Source organism: Neodiprion lecontei, chromosome 6, assembly GCF_021901455.1.
Source record: "Neodiprion lecontei isolate iyNeoLeco1 chromosome 6, iyNeoLeco1.1, whole genome shotgun sequence".
Lineage (NCBI taxonomy): Eukaryota > Metazoa > Arthropoda > Insecta > Hymenoptera > Diprionidae > Neodiprion > Neodiprion lecontei.
This window is the reverse complement of record NC_060265.1, coordinates 25,476,987-25,496,097: the sequence shown is the minus strand read 5'-3', so window position 1 is coordinate 25,496,097 and position 19,111 is coordinate 25,476,987. Positions and strand designations below refer to the sequence as shown.

Sequence of the window (19,111 nt, the reverse complement as noted above, 5' to 3'; positions counted from 1 at the left end):
TTCTACGAACATTCCGAAACGCGGAAAACCCATCGGAACGATTACTTGCATCGGTTTGTTGAATTCTGTGCAACCGATCGTCGCGAATGAATTGCTTGGATGCAAAATCGTAGTGGAAAAATTTATCTTCGACGTTTCCAATTGATGAAGCATGGACGAAAAAATTTTTCCGATACGACTTTGGAACAATTTTTCAACTTTTACAGCCCAACGTTAAATTCTAAAGGTCCCTGACACTTCGGGAACGGTATCGGTTGCTCACCCTTGTAAATTCGCGAAGATACCAAGAGACATTGAGAAGGGTTGAAAAATAACAATTTATTTTTCGCATTCCGTAGTTTATGGAGTTGTCTGTGGCTTTTTCGCCAGACGAACAAGAAAGTATGGAGCGGTGGCCGTGTAGAAACTTACGGGATTGTTTCAGGAAGAAAAAGCTTTATACCTACCGCTGTACGTTGGAAAGAGTCCGCGAGTAGATGCGAGACAAGGAGCGAAGCGAGCAACGTCTGTACGCTTAGCTAGGTGGAGGATAGAGTTAAGCGCTGGCGCATCGTTGAAAGTCACAAACCGCGACACCGAAGATTTCCAACGATTTATTGAAGATTTATACCATTAAAGAGAAAATGCATTTATTTATATATACATACACACACACACACACACACACACATATATATATATATATATATATATATAGGAGATGCATACACAGGAGACAAACAGAGCGTGTATCGCCGACATTGTTACTCATTGAATATCAACGACCTGATATTACAAGTACATGTATCTATTTTGAAACTACCGTCGTATGAACGTTTGCAAACAACCACGCTTTGAACTAGATATATTATACATAAATATATAAATAAATATATATATATCTATATCTAAAAGCGCCATTCCGCGATACGTAATACGTAATACCCTCGTCATATCGTTTCTAACTCGCATTCTTGCCTCGAATTATATTGACGATCTTATTGCTTATTCTACCGTGTAGAGTTTCATTTCAGGAAAAACAGGCTGCGCAAAGCCTGCAGCAGTTGTTTTTCACTCGGCTTCACGGTAAATATGAAATAAAATAAAGCTAAGCACAGCAGAAGTCTCAGGTACTTTCGGATGAGATATAAGTTGGAGAAAAATTGCAATAAATTTGCTAAGAGAACTGTATTCCGCGGTTTCTTCTCGCAGACAGGATAATGCATGGAAAAATATCGTGTCCTCGGTCTTTTATCTGCCCCCCCCCCCCCCCCCCCCGCCCCGAAGCCTTCGCGTAAGTATGCAATATAAATTCGCAGTTTCGTAAAATATTTTTTCTTCCGTTAGGCTTGTTCAGTTCTCAGTTACCTTGTAACATATTCTCTCTCTAAAAATCGGAACTATACTAATTGGGTGTCGGTTGGGAGAAAATTGTACACGATGCCAAATTGAAAATCCAGCAATTCCGCAAGGGCGGGGGGTGGGATTCGCTCCAGAGGACGTGAAGGGAGAGTCCGTTACCGAATTTCTGCACCATCTCGCTGACATATTTCACGTTTTGACAGTGGCGCAGTGGCTGGGAGCCGCAAACGTAGACAAACACGTAGAGGAGGAGGAAGACAGCGGAAAAGAAATGATAGATAAGAAATGAAAGAAATGGCTTATAGGACAGCCGACAAATGGTTCAACAGATAGGAAAGGAAAGTCTGTTCTCTGATCCAAGTTTTGGCCCGTTGGGGTTTTGCCCAGCATCCGCAGCTGTATACGTATAGGTAATGCGGTATAAGGTAACAAATAAGACAACGGACAGATTTCCAAGAATTTATCACCGGAAAATTCGTCCATTCTCATATATGTATATACATATATCGCATATATCCCCTACACACGTGATGCACAGATGCGTCTAATGGCACCCTAAACGGACGTCGAGGTCTTCGTCAGGCTGTCATACCGCAGATTGAAGATCAGCGGTTAGGTGTCAAGTGTTTCCCCACCGCTGCACCGTTTCGGAGACGATTTTTGGTTGTACGTAAACATAATTTAGAATGATGGATACAGGGGTGATTTTTTCCTATATTTTAGCGTCCCAAGATTCAATCTTACTTCTACATACATTGATAGTAAGTTCCTTGGTGCGATATTGAAGAGAAGAATTAAAAAGAGCTGTAAGTAGCATTTTTTTTTTCTTCCAATGGTACTTACACCCTTTTTTAATCGACCTCTTCAATTTGTTTCGCTTACAGGTTTGTACATACAATACTTACGTTGGGAATTGAACCGCGATTGGCGCCACAAGCGCATACAATAATGCAGCACTAAACTCGAGGACACTCGCGGTAGGCGTACGAACGGGTTTAAGTGCAATTGCAGAAGATGACGTCATCGCTGAACGAACGGAAAGACACAGCCGCTAGTTTTCTACTCCTTCGCTATTATAGGCACAAGATATAGGCTATCCATCTCTGAGCGCTCCAGGTATCGCAATTACAGGAAAACACCGTGCATCTTTCATTACACATTATACGCATTGTTATCGAAGTTACAGCGATTAATTGTACACAGCGTTAGTTTTACGCGGAAAATAATTTTATGTCGGGGTGATAGAGAATAGAATAGAATATGATGTTTATTTATATATCCAGGGAACGTTGGATAACAGGAATATACAAATTTGTGAGGCACGTAAGTTCACGTTACGCAAAACAATGATAATTGTAATAATAATTTAGCAACAGATGTTTAAGTGGTGAAATTCCAACGCGGTGTTGTGTCCCTTCGGTCGAGTTTTTCCTGCGTGTAATAAATTTCCACGCAGCGAACGGTCAGAGGTATTTAAAACGAACCAGTGAGTGTACCAAAAGTAATTTTTTCCGTCTTTTTTTTTCAATTTTGAATCAGATTTTTCACCTTGATATCGCTTAAAAAAAAAAAAAAAAACCCATCACATAGAATAAAACTTGGTTCGCGGTTTGCCATGAATATTAGTTTGTTATGTAAATAACCGACAGTAAAAAAGGGGAATAAAAACAGAAATAACATTAATTAAGCAATATGGCAACGATACGATATATACAATATTTTTAATACCTTTATGTAATGCCTTAAATCTACAAGATTTTGAATAATAAATAAATTTCGAGTTAAATTTATCTTCTAAATGACACGCTCATTCCTCGTAACGATAGACTAGATGATGCGGAATTGTGAAATTAGAGAAATCCGTTTCATTTTTGGCAACGTGATATCCATATGTATGTACGTATAATATACAACTATAATATTTCGCGTCGCCGCCTTAGATAGCCCGTGTTCGCAAAAGGTGAGCAGGCGAGATTGTAAGTTGCGTAACCTACACGCGGTGGCATCAGTAGGCTATCCCTACCAACTAGACAGAGGTGGGTGGATAGGTAGGTAGGTTGGTAGATACGGACTTGAACGGGTATGTTGTACGTGTGAACTTATATGGCTCACCCTAAACTCGGAAGCGGTGCACAGCTGTTGAACGCTGTTGGGTGTCAGCAGCAGCAGCGTCGGCATCGCGTCTGCAATGTTTGTCCGTGGAAGCGAACCGCCACCCGTAAAGTCCGCATCTCCGTTGTTTCAGGAATAATTTAATTAGGGGAGCGGGCGAGAGAGCGAGCGAAGTGCCGGGTATGTCCCGTGGGATTAATAGAAAGATCTTAGCCGCCCGTCCGACACGGTTCAGTTTAGTCAGTCGGAAGTTGCTACAGCCTGACTGCCTGGCTACACAGACTCTCTCTCTCTCTTTGTACAAGGGGTGGTGTTATGTTGCCGAAATGTTTACCCGAAATGCAGTCGAGCTCCAAACCCCTCTGCAGCGGAAGACTCTGGGCGAATTGTCATTTTTTTCCCCCCCCCCAAAATCCCGCAATTTGACTTTCTTCGGTATAATGAGACATGAAAATTTAAGAAGCAACTCGCGACTCGCGCAGAGTTTATTAATCATGTTTTCAACTCCGGTCCGCAATATTCCTCTTTACGACGCAGCGCTGATTGTGGGATCTGTGAGCCGCCTAGCGGTGAAATCCTGTAACTATAATTACTTGACGTGAGACTTTACGGAGACTCCTGATAACAAATCTTTTCCTTTTCATTTTCTTCTCTCTCTTTGACGCGCTGAATTAATCTTTACTCGTGAATTCTGGCGCGTGAAGTTGTTTCCGCGTTTCGATAGTATCTGAGAAATGTGCCTGATATAAAAGAAAATAAAACAAGATGATCGGCGGAATCCTCTTGGAGATAATTCTGATTCACGCGGGCGTTTTATTCAGAGATACGCGACGGCTGGATTGTACATATAATATTGTACTCGTATTACGGAAAAAGAGTGGATGAAACATCGAAGATACAAAGCTACGAAGCTGTGAATTTCGAAGGGTCGTGGCGGTGCGTATAAATATTTCGCAGGCAAAGCGTACCGTTCGTTATTTTTACAGTATAATGACCTTTCGTGCAGCCTGCGTTACGCTGCGTTGATATTTTCGAATAGGGTGGAGAAAATTTTTCGACGAATCGATGGAGGGATAAAGAGAAAAAGAGACGAAGATTGGCAAAAGATGAACGTTGGGATTAAGAAAATACGATATTGAAGAAAATTATTGTGACGTTACGGTATAACGTATCCATAATATATCTATATATTGTACTTTAGATGAACAATAAAGTAATTCGCGAAGAGTAAAAATTGCATGGATAGGTACGGCAAGGAACTCATACAAATTTAAAATTCTTTTTGTGTTTCCATTACTGTCTTTTCACTTTGCTAACGGGAAATCACAAGTTTTAATTAAAAAGTAACCGTCAACGTTTGAAACGATTGCCGGAGGGGGATTCGTGTATAAAGAAAGAGCTGAAACCTTGAGCGGAAAAAATATCCATCAACGAAGGCGACGATTCGAGAGGGTAGGTTTTTTAATATTTCTGGTCGTTCGCGGTATTTATCAAGTGTTACGTTGTGCTGTAAGATATTCCGGGCTGTGTGTCAAGAACGAAATACGGAACGTAGGGTGATATAAGCAGTGAAAAAAAAAACAAACAAACAAAACAATGAGAATTAAATTAATACCAGTTTCTTTGTCGCTTAAACGGATTACATCGGTGCTAGGGAAAAAAAAGCTCAGTTGTCTCTACGAAAAAGTAAAAAAAAAAAAAAAATGCAATACGTCATTCCGCAGTGGAAGCTGCCGAGCTTTTTCTCGGCATTCGTGTTAGTTGTTTAAATGTAATTAAAGTTTCACCCGTGCCGCATCGAGTTGCGAAATAAAAACGGGAGTGCGAGTGAGAATATTTGAAGTGAAAATAAATGAAAAAAAAAAAAAAACCAGGGTTTCCAAGTGTTTGCTAACGTTTAAAACGACCGAAGTTGAGAAAACGTCGTCGGCCGTTTCGCCATACCGATATAACAATGATGCATAAATTTGTGCCTGCAGTATATCAGCTACGAGGGTCATTGCCACGTGTCAATGAGGTAAAATCGCCCACGCATTCTCATTCGCTACTCTACGTCAATGCGTCTGTAGTATAGCTAGTTAGAAAAGTTTGGCATCTTTTGAGAGGCCAAAAATAAAATCGCAGCGTCAACGAACGTCGGAGCAGCGTTTCTCCGCAGCCCGAAGGTTAAATTCCGAAACTCTGGTTCCGACGATAAAGTATTCGGAGATTAGCTCTTTTCCCCATAATCCCTCTCCTCTATATCTTAACGTCTATCTATAAGTGTGTACGCGACAAATTTTTTAGCAAAAATTCACAACATCAAGTATAATAATAAATAAACACGCGGCAGCACCGTGTTACCGAATGTTACCAAATAAAGTGAAAGAAACACTGCAGACGGAAGAATTGTCACTTTAAAAAATGGCCTATGGTGTAACAGAAGAGCGGAATGGAATGGCGCTGGGTTGCATGGGTTGAGAGTAAAGAAGAAGCGCGAGGAGCGAACACCCTTTGGGGATTTTACTTCGCTGCAGTGTTTTCCTTGGTCGAGAATAAGCCGAGGAGAGCTGCAGACCGCAACCACAGTATTGTCGTCAAAACTTATTAGAACCGACCCCTCCACTTAATAATGTCCCAAGTGTCAATATACGGTGCCTCCGGGCCTATTCTTCTCCCTGCGAAATCGCCCTCCTTGCCTGTCGTATTGTGCTGCATAGACATGCATCCAAGGGGTTACACGAGTATCTTAGGAATCTCTGCTGCTGGCGACTAATCCCTCGATTCTACGCTTCGAGCACCGAACGAGTGAATTTATGTGAATGCATATTACCCGTTAAGCAGTATCGAGTATCAGATTTTCAGCCCACAGCCGTATAGTGAAAACTAATTGAACCGTACGCCAATATAAATTCCTCGAGTTTTTGGAATACCGCAACCAGCTGCACGGTGGAAACCGATATCGACCCACCTCTTCGGCACTGGTTCGTCGACGGATTCCCGGACCTCCGTAAAATTTATACAACAAAAGCTAAGTCAGTTTTATTCTTCCCGAAAATGAAAATCCATCGTTCGATCCGACCTTCCCCATTCCCTAGAAGTTGGATATGAAAACGTAGTTACTGGTCGACCGAATCAGATGCGGCAGGCAGCTACCACGAAAATACATACATATATATATATATATATATACATGTTTTGTAGCAAAAGTACAAGTGTGGTAAATCTTATTCCTCTGGTTCGGTCGGCCATCGCTCGCTCTGTTGCCGGTAGGACTAATGAAATCGAAAACGGAATTTATCGGGGGAAAAATAAATTGGCCCGAACGGGATATATAGGAAGGTCTTGATAAATTGACTAATATGTTCGGGGAAAAAATGTCTCGCTATATATTTCTGTGGCGGGGGGGGGAGGAAAAAATGAATCATGCTTTATTGGTTTCTCTGCGTCGGATTACCTGTCGTGTCCTTAACCCACGATCGTGGGGTGCATCGATAAGATTCCCATTGATAAACGGCGTTCGCGAAATGTTTGAAGAGTAAAAAACTGTGAAGATCGTCGTAGAATCAAGAGAGTGGATGGCCGATGAGCGACGGTGACTCCGGAATTTTGATCGGCGTCGAGGCGTGCGTCACTGGGTCGAAAAGTCCTTTCTTCTTGATCCCCGAATTACGAAGATAATAATAATAAAACTAATCGATGAACGAGAACCCCTTTACGTCAAGTGTACTTTTACCCCCAGGGAAAAGTGGAGGAGATGGGCGAGCGAGCGGCTCACTAACCCTGACTGCCCGACTGTTTGGGACTCGAGGGAACGTGGGACGAAGGGATGAAGGGACGGAGAGAGTGAGAGAGTAAGAGAGGGAAAAGGAAGGGAGAGAGGAGGACAAACCGGAGCGATACCTACTTGTCGCTTTTGCTAGGCAAGCCTTTATGCAGGAGGCGGTGACCGCCTGCCTCGGGTTACGTCGTTGACAACCGGAGACCAACGAGAGAGCGAAAAGGTTCGTTGCACCTCCGAGCTGCTGGTTGGGATCGCGTAGGAATATAGGAAGCTCGGAGGAAGTGTTTTATGAGTGCGGGAACAAAGACGGCGTCCGTTTGCCCGTCATTAGCCCTCTCTTGCCAAATCGTACCTTAAACGCTTCCCTCAAAGGCAGAACCCAAGGGGGCTTTTAATTCCGACTGATTGCCAAATGAAATTCAGTCACGTCGTTCTTACCCTGAAGTGAACGAGGATGTCAGTCGTTCGGACTGGTTGTTTTATCCCGGGCCGACGGAATAGATTTGGGAAAAATTGTCACCGCTTATTATGCGATCTACGAAGCATTGGATATTCAAGGTATCTTGTACTTGAATTCTCAAATTCCCTTTGTTAGTCGCGATTTAAAATTTCAAGCAGTCTTCTCAATTTCACACCTGACAAAAACTATCGTAAATAAATTGCGCCGAAAAAGTCGAGCTGAATCAAGCAGTATCGGATTTAACTCTCTTTGCTGCGGGCGATTAAATTACCACTATATAATATGGATTGCGCAATTCCTGATGACCCATAATTTTCACAGATTAACAAACAACAGATAAGCTATCACGTATTTATATACATACATATATGCATAATTGGCCTCATCCAAGTGATAAGAAATAGGAAATTAGACCGGAAAAATAAAATATATTTACTAATGTTGGCTCAAGTTTAAACTTGATAGTTAAATAATTGAAACAAAGTGTTCTGTATCTTAATTTTCTATTATAATATCAACAAAAACTTTTCCCGCACCTGCGCAAAATAAAGCACCTGAATTTACGAATGAAAATGAAAAGAAAAACTACGGAATCCTGTAATATTTGATCAGAACCTACGATTAATTTACTTAACCCGCACTCGTCGCAATTGAAACGTTATATTTCTATTCAAGCTATAAGATTTTGCAATAGGAATCTCGAAATTTCGCCTGTGCGAAAGTACTAACCACGTTAGAGATAAATAACGTGAAGAATCCGCTCAAAGTCTGCCCACCTAGTATAGAGGTATGTATATATAGACTTAGCACAAGGTGCAACTTAACCTTGAGCCAGGGTAACTGGATTTCGATAAAATCACGACTCCTCGAGAAGGAGCAGCGCGAGCGAAGAGCGATTCTTCGGTAGAGGAATGAATTTATTCAAGAGCACGAATTTCCTTTTCTTACCGTATATAGAATCGGTGAAGAAAAGAATGAAGGAAATTTCCATTCCTTGTACAGGGAAATTTTAGGGGATGAGGCTACCCTGCAGCTTTCTCGAGCGATTTTAATAATCCGTAAGCGAGATCGAGCACCAATTTAAACCTTAAATATAAGTCGAACGAATTTTGAATGCGAAATCTGTACCGTCTCTCCGGCCCTTCCCTTAATTTTTCCTCTTCCTTTTTTGTACTTCCTATTCCTCGTCCCGTCTCTCGCTCTTCAACTCTTGAAAACGCATTCCGGACTCCGGCCGACCTTTTTACCCAGAGAACCCCTCGCTTCTCGTTGGCGAAAACTCCGGTGAAAATTAATTGTCCGAATTAAACCGGATGCCAATTAGACTTGCCGGTATTAATTAAGCGTTAAGATTAATCTACCGCATGATATACGCCGCCGAATTTGTTGGTGTCAAATGATACCAGCAAGTCCATTTTCAAGGTACCTACACTATACAAGTTTCGCTCTACCGAGATTCTTACATCAGACTTTAACCGTAACCTTTTCCGATACCTGTAAAATAATCGCGTTCCACGAGAACAATTCCGATCGCAGTGTGTAAAAATCAACTGCCGTGCAATTAATTAAACCCTATACGTGTAGGTACTGAGAGAACAACAAAAAAAAAAAAAAAAATTAACAATGCTGGTGCAGCTACTAAGGTGGCCGTGAACAGTCCAAGGAATCGAGATAACATGTGCGGTTTGCACAATGCGAATGCGGGCGTGCAAAAAGGCGTAGGACAATGCAATTCCTCTATCCATACAGTGGAGCCGGTGAAGTTTATGAGCACTGCAAAAGTCCGGTAGGGCAACCGTAAGTTTCGCCATTAAGAACAACAACCCAACGGTTAAAACTGTAGTTCGAATACTGGCGAGAAAGGCGGCGAGTCTTGCAGGGAATGACGATGATTGACTTACCTTATGATGTGCTGATTCGTAGATTGCAGTAAAATCGTCGTGTACTTGGTGATCAACATTTTGCGATGACACTTTGTTCGCATCTGTAGGTCAAGAAAAGGAGCCGAAGAGAGAAAGGATTCGCACTTGGCACTCCAACTTCAACTTCCACTTCCACTTCCACTAGACAACGGTACTTTTCGTAAACCTTTTTGAGGACTGTCACGGGGGTCAGGACACGGTGTGATTCACCGAGATAATGTAACTGGAGACGGCGAAGGCGAGGTGCTATACCCGTTTCTCATAAATCGTAGATCACTACGTGTGCAGCTGGAGCGTCAGCGCCGTCGTGTCTTCGAGTAGGCAAAACTGTGCAAATAGAGAAGCGGCGCTCGGCGCGGTTCTGAAATTCTTCGGTTTATATTTAGCGTTCATTTTCAGATGTTTTCAAGATAAAAACACTCGACTCCGAGCCAGCGGGATCCTGGCTAGCTCATATAATGACGCGCGAATTCTCGATGCTTTTCACTTCATCCCTTATTGCGCAACATATCGATGATTTTATTTTTACTTTATTTTTATCGTACCCGACGTCTTCACGTTGTAATACAGTTCGCCTGCGGTATATATTAACATCAACACGGAGCCAGGTTAAACTTTCGATTTTGCAAAATCGTCTCAAGGAGAAAGTTTACACCGAAGAGGAAAGGATTTTACAAGCTTTTAGCGTGACAAACGGTTATGGGGAGAGGAGGAAGGGTCGACGACGTGCGCGTCTCTCTTTATAAGAAGATTAAACTATATCGTAATTTGTGACTGTCGCCAAGCTGTCGTTGTTTATTATCAGCGTCGTTGCTTGCTAAATAGGTTTTTTTTTTTTTTATTTTTCTTTTTTCCTTTTATACTTTTTTTTTATTGACTTGCCTTTATCGTGTCGCGTACACGTTTTGTTTCACACTGAGACTATAACACCGGACAATTGTACGAATGATTTAACTGCAGGAGGAATGCATTAACCATCAACGTTCAACCAGTACTATACGACACGTCGTTGCGGATCGATGAAATTCTCAAGCAGTTTCATCACTCGGATCGCATTGAATCACCACAGACACACTTCGTTTGTCAACTGCAACAAGTAAACTTGATACGTACCGTGTATATAACATCACAGGTTGACTTACGCATATTTATACACACATACACGTGACCGCTGCTCTTATCGTACTTTATCTTGTTTTCTGATCGCAGCAACTGCGATTTCAGCGTATCCGCCGCAATACTGTACACGGCGGGCATAAATCGCGAAATATTTATAATATCGGTTTACTTTCGCTAAATCTCGGTCGGTATTAATAACTCGTCGAAATACTTCTGCTAAACGCGGCGCGTTCAGCTAATTTTATACGAGGGTCTGTACAAATCGGCAGACATCACAAAGTTGCTGGCGGAAAACTTTTCAGATTGTGACAAAAAAATGTTTCCTATCACCTTATTTTCCCAGCGAAAACTCGCAACATTCTTCAATAAGGTTTTCCAACGTCGGTTTTACGGTTTCTATTAACAGCACTCGAGTTATTACATTCCAAGGGATGTAAATTGACACCGTTACTGCAGTAACCGATGATAGTTTCTCGAATTCTCGATTTCCTCCACCAACATTTCACAAATTCGTCATATCCTTCAACGGGGTCGGCGTCCTCCTCCGAGGTTCGTGTCAGCTACACCGAACAAAATCCGGAAATGTTTCTACGGGTGAAAAATTTTGCGGTAAAAAATCGTAATCTTTTCCGATAATCGTGATTAGACCCTGCAACGGTTTCGATCGGATCGCCAGCTCTCGCATATATTTATAGATACTCGCGCGAGACAAAGCAATTCGAATGTCTTGCTCGCTGAACGGTCGCGAATGAACTGGCTCCTTGCACATTATAATGCCACGAGACCCAGGACTCTAGACGCACCAACGCGTCTTATACTCGGCGATATTTCGCGATATTGTAGGCCAGAAGCTCGGAGGTATCGTCTCGAAAATACTCAGCCGGTGATAGAAAGTGGTCATCCACGATCCTTCTAATCTTCGGAATTCGTGGCGCGTTATCAATTCGCGATATGATTTATTTTTGGCCTTAATTAGTGTTGGACCGATGAATTCACTACCTGTCTATATATACATTTGAAAAATCTAGTTTAATCTTTTTTGTGACAGAAAATCTGCGCAGATTAAACTTTTTTTGTTTTTAATACAACATCATTGACGATACGCAGAGGATCGGTTGCTAGTTTATTACGTACATTCTGGTCTATGAACACATGGAACGCCTACGCCACGTGATTATATCCACCCATTTTTGTCTACTTGTACAAACCGCTTGAGTGTAAACAAGATTGAAAGAAAAAATTTATTTTTCCTAACCGCACGTTGATTCGTATCGTAACAACATATTCCGATCGAACATTCTTCGAGTGTGAACTTTTTGATCCGAGAGGATCGTTACTGCGTGAGAATAATTCCTAACATACAGCAGCGTTACATCAGGCATTGTTGATCGTTATGAGTTCTGATTGAAGTTTATTTACGCTGCATGGCCTCGCTGCGGGTTGAATAAATTTATGCCTACACCGTATAGGCGACGATATTTACCGCCGACTATCGCCACATTATGTCGTACTCGATAATAAAGCACTGCGCGACAAATGAAGGAAAAAAGAAAGAGAAGGAATGCAGCATCCAGGAAACAAGCGAGTCTTTCTGTCTGATAAAATTCAATGCTAAATTCTGCAATAAATTGCGAGAGAATTTTCAGTATCAAATAATAAGCGTAGGTCGGAAAGTAAGCGGGACATTATTTGTTTGCTCATGTTCTAAACGGTGGAACGAATTTTCCTTTTTGGAATATAGCGAGATCCAAAAACCTACGCTCGGCCTCGCACTTCTCACGTCACGTTTAAAAATAACGAAAATCTAATACTTCAAAATGCAAATGAAATATAGGCGAGATTTTTTTTTTCTTCTTTGTATCTTTCTTTCGATCAGCCTGTAGATTCGTCGAATTCGTGGGCGACGCGGATGAAATACGACGGGGATAGTGTAGGGTGTGTACAAGGTGAGACGAACACTTTGAAAATGGGTTGCGGTGAAAATGGTAGAGCGCCACTACGCTACGAGAGATTAAAAATTTATACCAAGACGTAGCCAAGTCCACCTGATGCTCACGGAAGCGAGTTATGCAGGTGCCTACGAAATTTCGTTCCCTGTGGGAATCGCGGTTGTTTATTACGACTTCTTTGCCTCTTTTTCTTTGACTTCTTTAAAGCTCGAACGAACGAAAGGTATGTAAATATTTTTAACGGTACAAGGGACAGCCAATTTTTTAAAACTAGAACACAAAAACGAGGAAAGAAAGGGCGGGCATTCCTGTACGGAAAAACCTCCGGAGTATGAAGAGAGAGAGAGAGAGAGAGAGAGAGTGTCCCAATGACAAGAGAAAATCGTATACGTTACAGACTTCCAAAATTGGAAGCGTATGATAGAAAGAAGAGAGAAGAGGAGAAAAAAATCCATCCTAGAATACCTCTCAAACCGACCGCACTCGCTCCCTTTCCACCCGTACCCAAACAAGCGAGCTAGCTACCAAGCTGTTTTCAACCCTAGCTCCGTTAAAGTTACGAGGTCGTAATTCAACCCAGGATACATAATTTCGTGTAATAGTCTGGTTCGATTAAGTGGAAACGGACAGTTGAAGGAAAGGAGACGTTAAACGGCCGCGTCAACTTAACGATCAGAAACAAAAACCGCGATACGTGTATTACAGGTACACAGGAACACAATATTCGTTCTTTGCAAGCGTATGATGTATAATATACAAGTACAAACAAGTCTGACTTTACGAGTTTTGCAGGTTGTCTCTGTGTGTGCAGAAAATTCGGTGGGGTGGAAAAAATTTGCGTAAACGTTGTTAAAAAAATCTCAGAGAAACTCTCTGTGTTACGGTAAAGAGGTATAAGCAATTCAACGCGCAGGATGCAATTTCGCAAGTAATGTCTACCCTGCGCTGCGCTTCGGATATTACGGTATAGGTGTAGAAAGTTAATTGGGGACCGGAGATAACCGTGAGGGATAAAAAAAAAAAAGAGGTAAAAGAAAAGCTGCGCGTTAATGTCAGCTGCACTTACTTCCAGGCTTGTACTGCAAGCGTAAACCGATAATACGAAGTGTTATTAAAGTTTCCATACCTACCCGTGATCCTATAAAAGTAATGCGACTCCGTGCCAACTGCTGCGGAATCGCACGTGTGAATTCTGGACGAAAATGCTCACCATGCTCACCGCGTGCCACGGAAAGAAAAACGAATGGCTCGCGTGTAATCGCGTTCTTCGGAACAAATTATTGAAATCCTTTCTGACACCGGCCTTCTCTGCATCAGCAACAGACAACCTGTTACATCTCCCTTCGAGCTTTCGAGGTTATAAGTCATCTTGGGCTACCTACACGATTTTTTATCCGTTCTAAATGGAGGTCCAGTGAAAAAGCTTCCCAACTTCATTGCCGCAATAAATGTTCAGGAAGGTTCTGCGGTTTTGAAGTTTCAGCGATCTCAAGGTGTTCAAAGTGTTCAAAGTAAATGGATGAGCACGAATAAAAAAACTGATCTCCTTAGGAACATCGAAGATAGTCCATTTCATTCGTCGAAATGACGACCGTTCCACACTAAAATCCTTATAGCTGTTCCACATAGTTACCTGGTAGTAGGCATATAACGTGCTCGAGAAGACTGTACGTAATCCACTGTCGACGGTTATAAGTGAGCTTTACGAGAATATCGAACGTATGAAACGAAAAGCCAGAACCAGGAGGTTGTCCAGCCGAAGATACCAGCGTCGATGGTGCAGGTAGGCGAAGATCGTTGCGCAGGTTGCAGGCATAATACATTTACGGTTGTCCCGATGCGCCGTCGACGCTTGCAGACGGTCGGATCCGTAGAGAGGAAAGGAAAGGAAAGAACCGAAGAGGAGAGGAGAGGAGAGGCGAGGAAGAGAAGAAGGAGGAGGAGGAGGAATGGACCGGGAGAGTGAAGGTCAACCTGAGACTGGTCAACGGCTCTCAGAAATAGCAAACGCGATCCGACGCTGGATACACACTCTGTGCCTTCTTTGTTCTCTAATTACCGCGAGAAGCTATTAAGCGGTTCGCCGATACCCCTGCAGAGTTGCACTCGATTACCGTCTTCCGGCCGGCGTTAAAAATCTCTTCACTCTGCAAAGGTACTAAAATACTATACGACAGGTAGACGGGTTCGCGTATGATTTCTCAGCCTTATCTCATCGTCAGCCCCAAGGCTGCTGATCACCTCGATACCTCGGAGCTTTGTTTCGCTTAGTTTCTTTATTTTCTCCCTCCCGTAAGGTTGCCCCGCACGCTTAACAGCACGGTGTTCGTACAAGTTTGCTGCAATGCGATGCCGAAGAGTTTCTAATATTTTCCCGCACTCCGTACCTAGGCATACTCTTTTCGTCACAACACCCGGATTCTGTGTATACGTATAACAACAGTATAGAATATATTTACACAGAGCGCATAGTCGCCTTGCGTTGAAAGGCGGTATACGAATGAATTATCGTCACCGCGTCGTCATGGTCGAAGTTGATTTTCAAACGGTCGACTTCTTCGGAAGACAATGGGGTGTACTAATTATTACGATCTGTGTATGCAATAAGAAGGCAGAAGAACAAAGGAGAAACTTAAGCGTTGCCCTGAATTGCTCAGGCCTTGTTTGCTAAACATCGTTTCTTGTATTTCGCCACCGCAGTTTTGTTAATATAATAATTTCCGTGCACACTGACGGAAAGATACAACGCGTCTGGTAGAAGTTTCGCCGAAGAGAAGAAACCGAAATGACAACGAAAACAAGGAGATACGATAAAATGCATAGTGGACAAAGCAGTCTCTCTCTTCTTTAAGGCTTCTCGCGTAAGTTCTCGAAGCCAATGCACGTATGCGGCACAGCGTGACGACAGTGCGGAATAGATGAAATTAAAGACCTAGAAATGCAGTTGAACAAATAGTTGTACCGGGATCGCAGATGCCAGCAAGCAAGAAAGAAAGAAAGAGAGAGAGAGATGCAGACAACGGAAAGACTGAGAAAAACACTGTTTTTTTTTTCTCTCACCGCCAAATTTATGACGGCAGGTAAATCATATCTTAACTCTGCTGCTACGGTGCGTAACGTATATACATTTTTTGTATTCTTCCTCTCACGAACGAGCGTAATGTAGCATACAGTCTTGTACGCATTTCTACCGACTGCAAAGTTCTCACGGGGTGGTGAAAAGAGGCGGATACGACGAAATAAGTTGACGAACGTAAGAGTAAGGAGAGAAATAAAGAAACTTGTTTCAAAGATATCACAAGTTCCGCTATTGAGAATGAATCAGAGCTGAAGTGTCTGAAGAAGAACCTGCGTCTAGAACTCCGAGGAGAGGACGGTGGTTAAAATTAGCCACAATAAACGTTGGAAGCGTGGCGGTCGATTCGGATGTTACGAAAATTCAAAAGCCATCCAAAGGCAGTAGCAAAAGTTAAATTATACCGGCTGCAGATATCTAATCCGGTGTATCAAACGGGCGATTATTTACACTCTAATTGGCGCGTGGATTCTTTAAACGACTCAGACATCGTACTCCGGGATTAAAAACAGGACGGGAATTTTTAGACCCGACAAATCTTTGTCAGCTATGCGGTAGCGCCGCATCGAAACCGCACCTGTCACGCAGCACTCTCGAATCCACCGCCTAATTCGAATCGTAAAATCAGACCTAGCCTCTGATCAGAATAAAAAATTCCGCATATTGTTGAGAAAAATCTAAGAATATTTAGTTTACCTAATTTTTCACTGGATAGCACAATTTTTTTTAGCACTAATCACTCTTTTTTTGGAAACAAATGACCATACTTCTTATCGGCAATATTTGATCCCTATGTCACGCAAGGTAAATTCAAGAAATCCTTTCTCCGTGTATACACGTGAGGTATTTCTATCGCGTCGATAAAACTTGAGCTGTGACAAAATACGGTACAGCATAGGGCGGCAGCCAGCCGGTAGCGGGACGGTATTTACTAGTGTTTCATCATACAGAGGCGTTCCTTTCAATCTTCCCATTCTCTTCCCTCTCATTCATACATCGCATTGGGGAGACACCGGGTGAGCAATAAAATTTCTATCTTTCATTTTTCACTCCATAAGGTGATAACAATGCGTCGAGTCTCTCGGATGTCATCGTGCAGTCCTTACGGTCCTTACCGTTCACATACGGAGGGACGACAGTCGCGGTGCGTGAGAGAGGAGAGAAAAGTAGAAAGGACAAGAGAGGAGAGGAGAGGAGAGGAGAGGAGAGGGACCCCTTTTAATGTGCAGTAGTACAGTGCGTTTAGCAGTTTTAACCGTGGCCCGAGGCCATCTTCAGGAGGACGACGACGACGAGGAGGAGGAGGACGATGCGAACGAGCGAAGCACATCGCGACGCGGGGTGTGCCTAAGCCTTTTAAGGGCCACACCGCGGTGTCGCCCTCGCGTCTATTGTCACCGGCAACAATGCCGCCACTTCATATTTCGAGTGAAAAAGAAGCAATAGGAGAAAGAGAAAGTAAGAGGAGAGCTGAGATAGTGAGAGAAAAAAAGGAAGATTGGATAAAAAATGCAGGAAACGAAAGCCCTTTTGTGTACCGAAAACGGAAAATCGATTCGCTGCTCTTGTGTAACGTAGCTGCCGCTGCAACAGTGGCATGCGTCGCTCGCTTCGGGAAATCGCGCATTCCGACACGATGTTTGAACGACGATCAAACGCGCCAGTTTCCGCTTACTTCGATATTTCCTTCATTCACCCCGATAAGACCGGAATATCTTTGAAAAACGTTGACGACGATGAAGGCGACAAAGAAAAGATGTGAATAAAATATAAAAATAAAAATTGCACGGATCTTGAGCTTCAAATGCAAAAAGAAGAGCTTGCGGTTTATCCCCGTCGCCGGATGTCATCTGTCTTCAAATTACCGTACATAAAACTTGCGCATTGCATCTTAGGTATAAAGTACGTTCATACATCAGGGTGTTCCGAACCGAAATTCGTTTCTTTTTTCCCCACAAAACTCGAGTTTACAGCGGTACAGAAATAGGGGAAAAACTTTACTACCGAGTTAGGTCAGGTTTCACCATAGGTACTTCGAAGCGGTTATGGCTTCCCCTTCACAATACACGTTGAAAACTGTTTTCGATTTATAGAAAAATCATCGTTTCACAAGATATATTGACTATTATGCTTTGATGAACGCGTTACCGCGTACCAAAGACTCGGGAATTTAATCTTGGACTACAGTCACTGTACATTTACGATAAATCTTTTGCATCACCGAGTACCTTTATTTAAAATGAAATTGAAATAATTGATATTTTTAAACATTGTCGCGACGACGACGACATTTCCGAAAATTCGTTTCGACTCCAAGCCAACTTGGGACAACTGGCGCCTTATCTTTCGCGAAAGAGATTGAATACGCATGTTTGATATTCTACCTTTTCAGATGATCGCCAACGTTGACGGACCTCTGTTTGGGATTGATGAACTGCACAATAACATTGCAAAACACTAGCATCTCTCGGTTGAATTGTCAGACACGAAAGAGTTGCTGCTTCGGAAAGAAACTCTGGTAGATTCGATACTGAGGGTCGGTGGTTCACCAACCCGATCCGGCCGGACAGTGTCCCTAGTTGAAGTGCACTTCTCTGAGTGTACCGGGGGTACGTTGTACAGCATAGGTACACGCCATTCTAACATTAGACAATAACCGAAATAGACCCCATAAGTTAAAAATCGAATAGCAAAAGTCGCGGGCGCTCCCCGGCCGTCGATTGGATGCCTGCCAAAATGGTCGAATAAACTAGACGAGAAAGAGACGAGGAGAGAAGCCCATCGGCGCAGCATTCGCACGGATCTCCGCTCCTCCTCTTCCACCTCTTCAACCGACGCATGCAACTCGGCTCATTACGGAATAATCAGCGATCTTCGCTGCAGTCCGGCATAGCTCGCGTTATCGAACGGATCGTCTGGCCACGACCTATTCCAACACTCGGGTTACTGTCTCATGCAGTGCGGAGTGCGAGCGAGTGCAATAAAGTTTCAGATCTCGAGATGCTGCAGGACTCGCGATGCGAAATGGCGTCTCAGAAATGTGGAGCGTAATTCACACGGTGAAAGTAACGTAAACGAAGCTGATCATGCACGATCTTTTGTAACGAGGAATTTACGAAACGTGGAAGCGGTGACGGGGGTAAAGTTATGGGTGGTTATAGGATACGAGTGTCCAGAGAGTTATGTTCATCATTTCCGATAACAATGAAACACGACTTGATGTCATACCAATGAGAAATTGGATTTTCTATGGGCAGATGATTAACTCGTAGATTATACCAGTTCTTTAGATATCACAGGATATCCAACTTGTAACTATTAAAAACAATTTAACACAAGAGTATAAGATTCACAATTACTCCTGAGTTT

General features: G+C 42.7%; 1 protein-coding gene across 8 annotated transcripts in view; it reads right to left on the bottom strand.

Moving 5' to 3' along the window:
* LOC107218220 (protein sprint) overlaps positions 1–19,111 on the bottom strand; it is a 101,593-nt gene that overhangs the window by 27,772 nt on the left and 54,710 nt on the right. Inside the window, exon 1 of one of the 8 annotated variants that reach the window (XM_015656034.2) lies at positions 9,578–11,457. The exons of the other annotated variants lie outside the window; for them this stretch is intronic. Within the exon in view, the coding sequence (XP_015511520.2) occupies positions 9,578–9,660 (83 nt within the window). The 5' untranslated portion in view covers positions 9,661–11,457. Of the gene's footprint in view, positions 1–9,577; positions 11,458–19,111 lie in introns of those variants that run through there. 8 annotated transcript variants of the gene reach the window in all.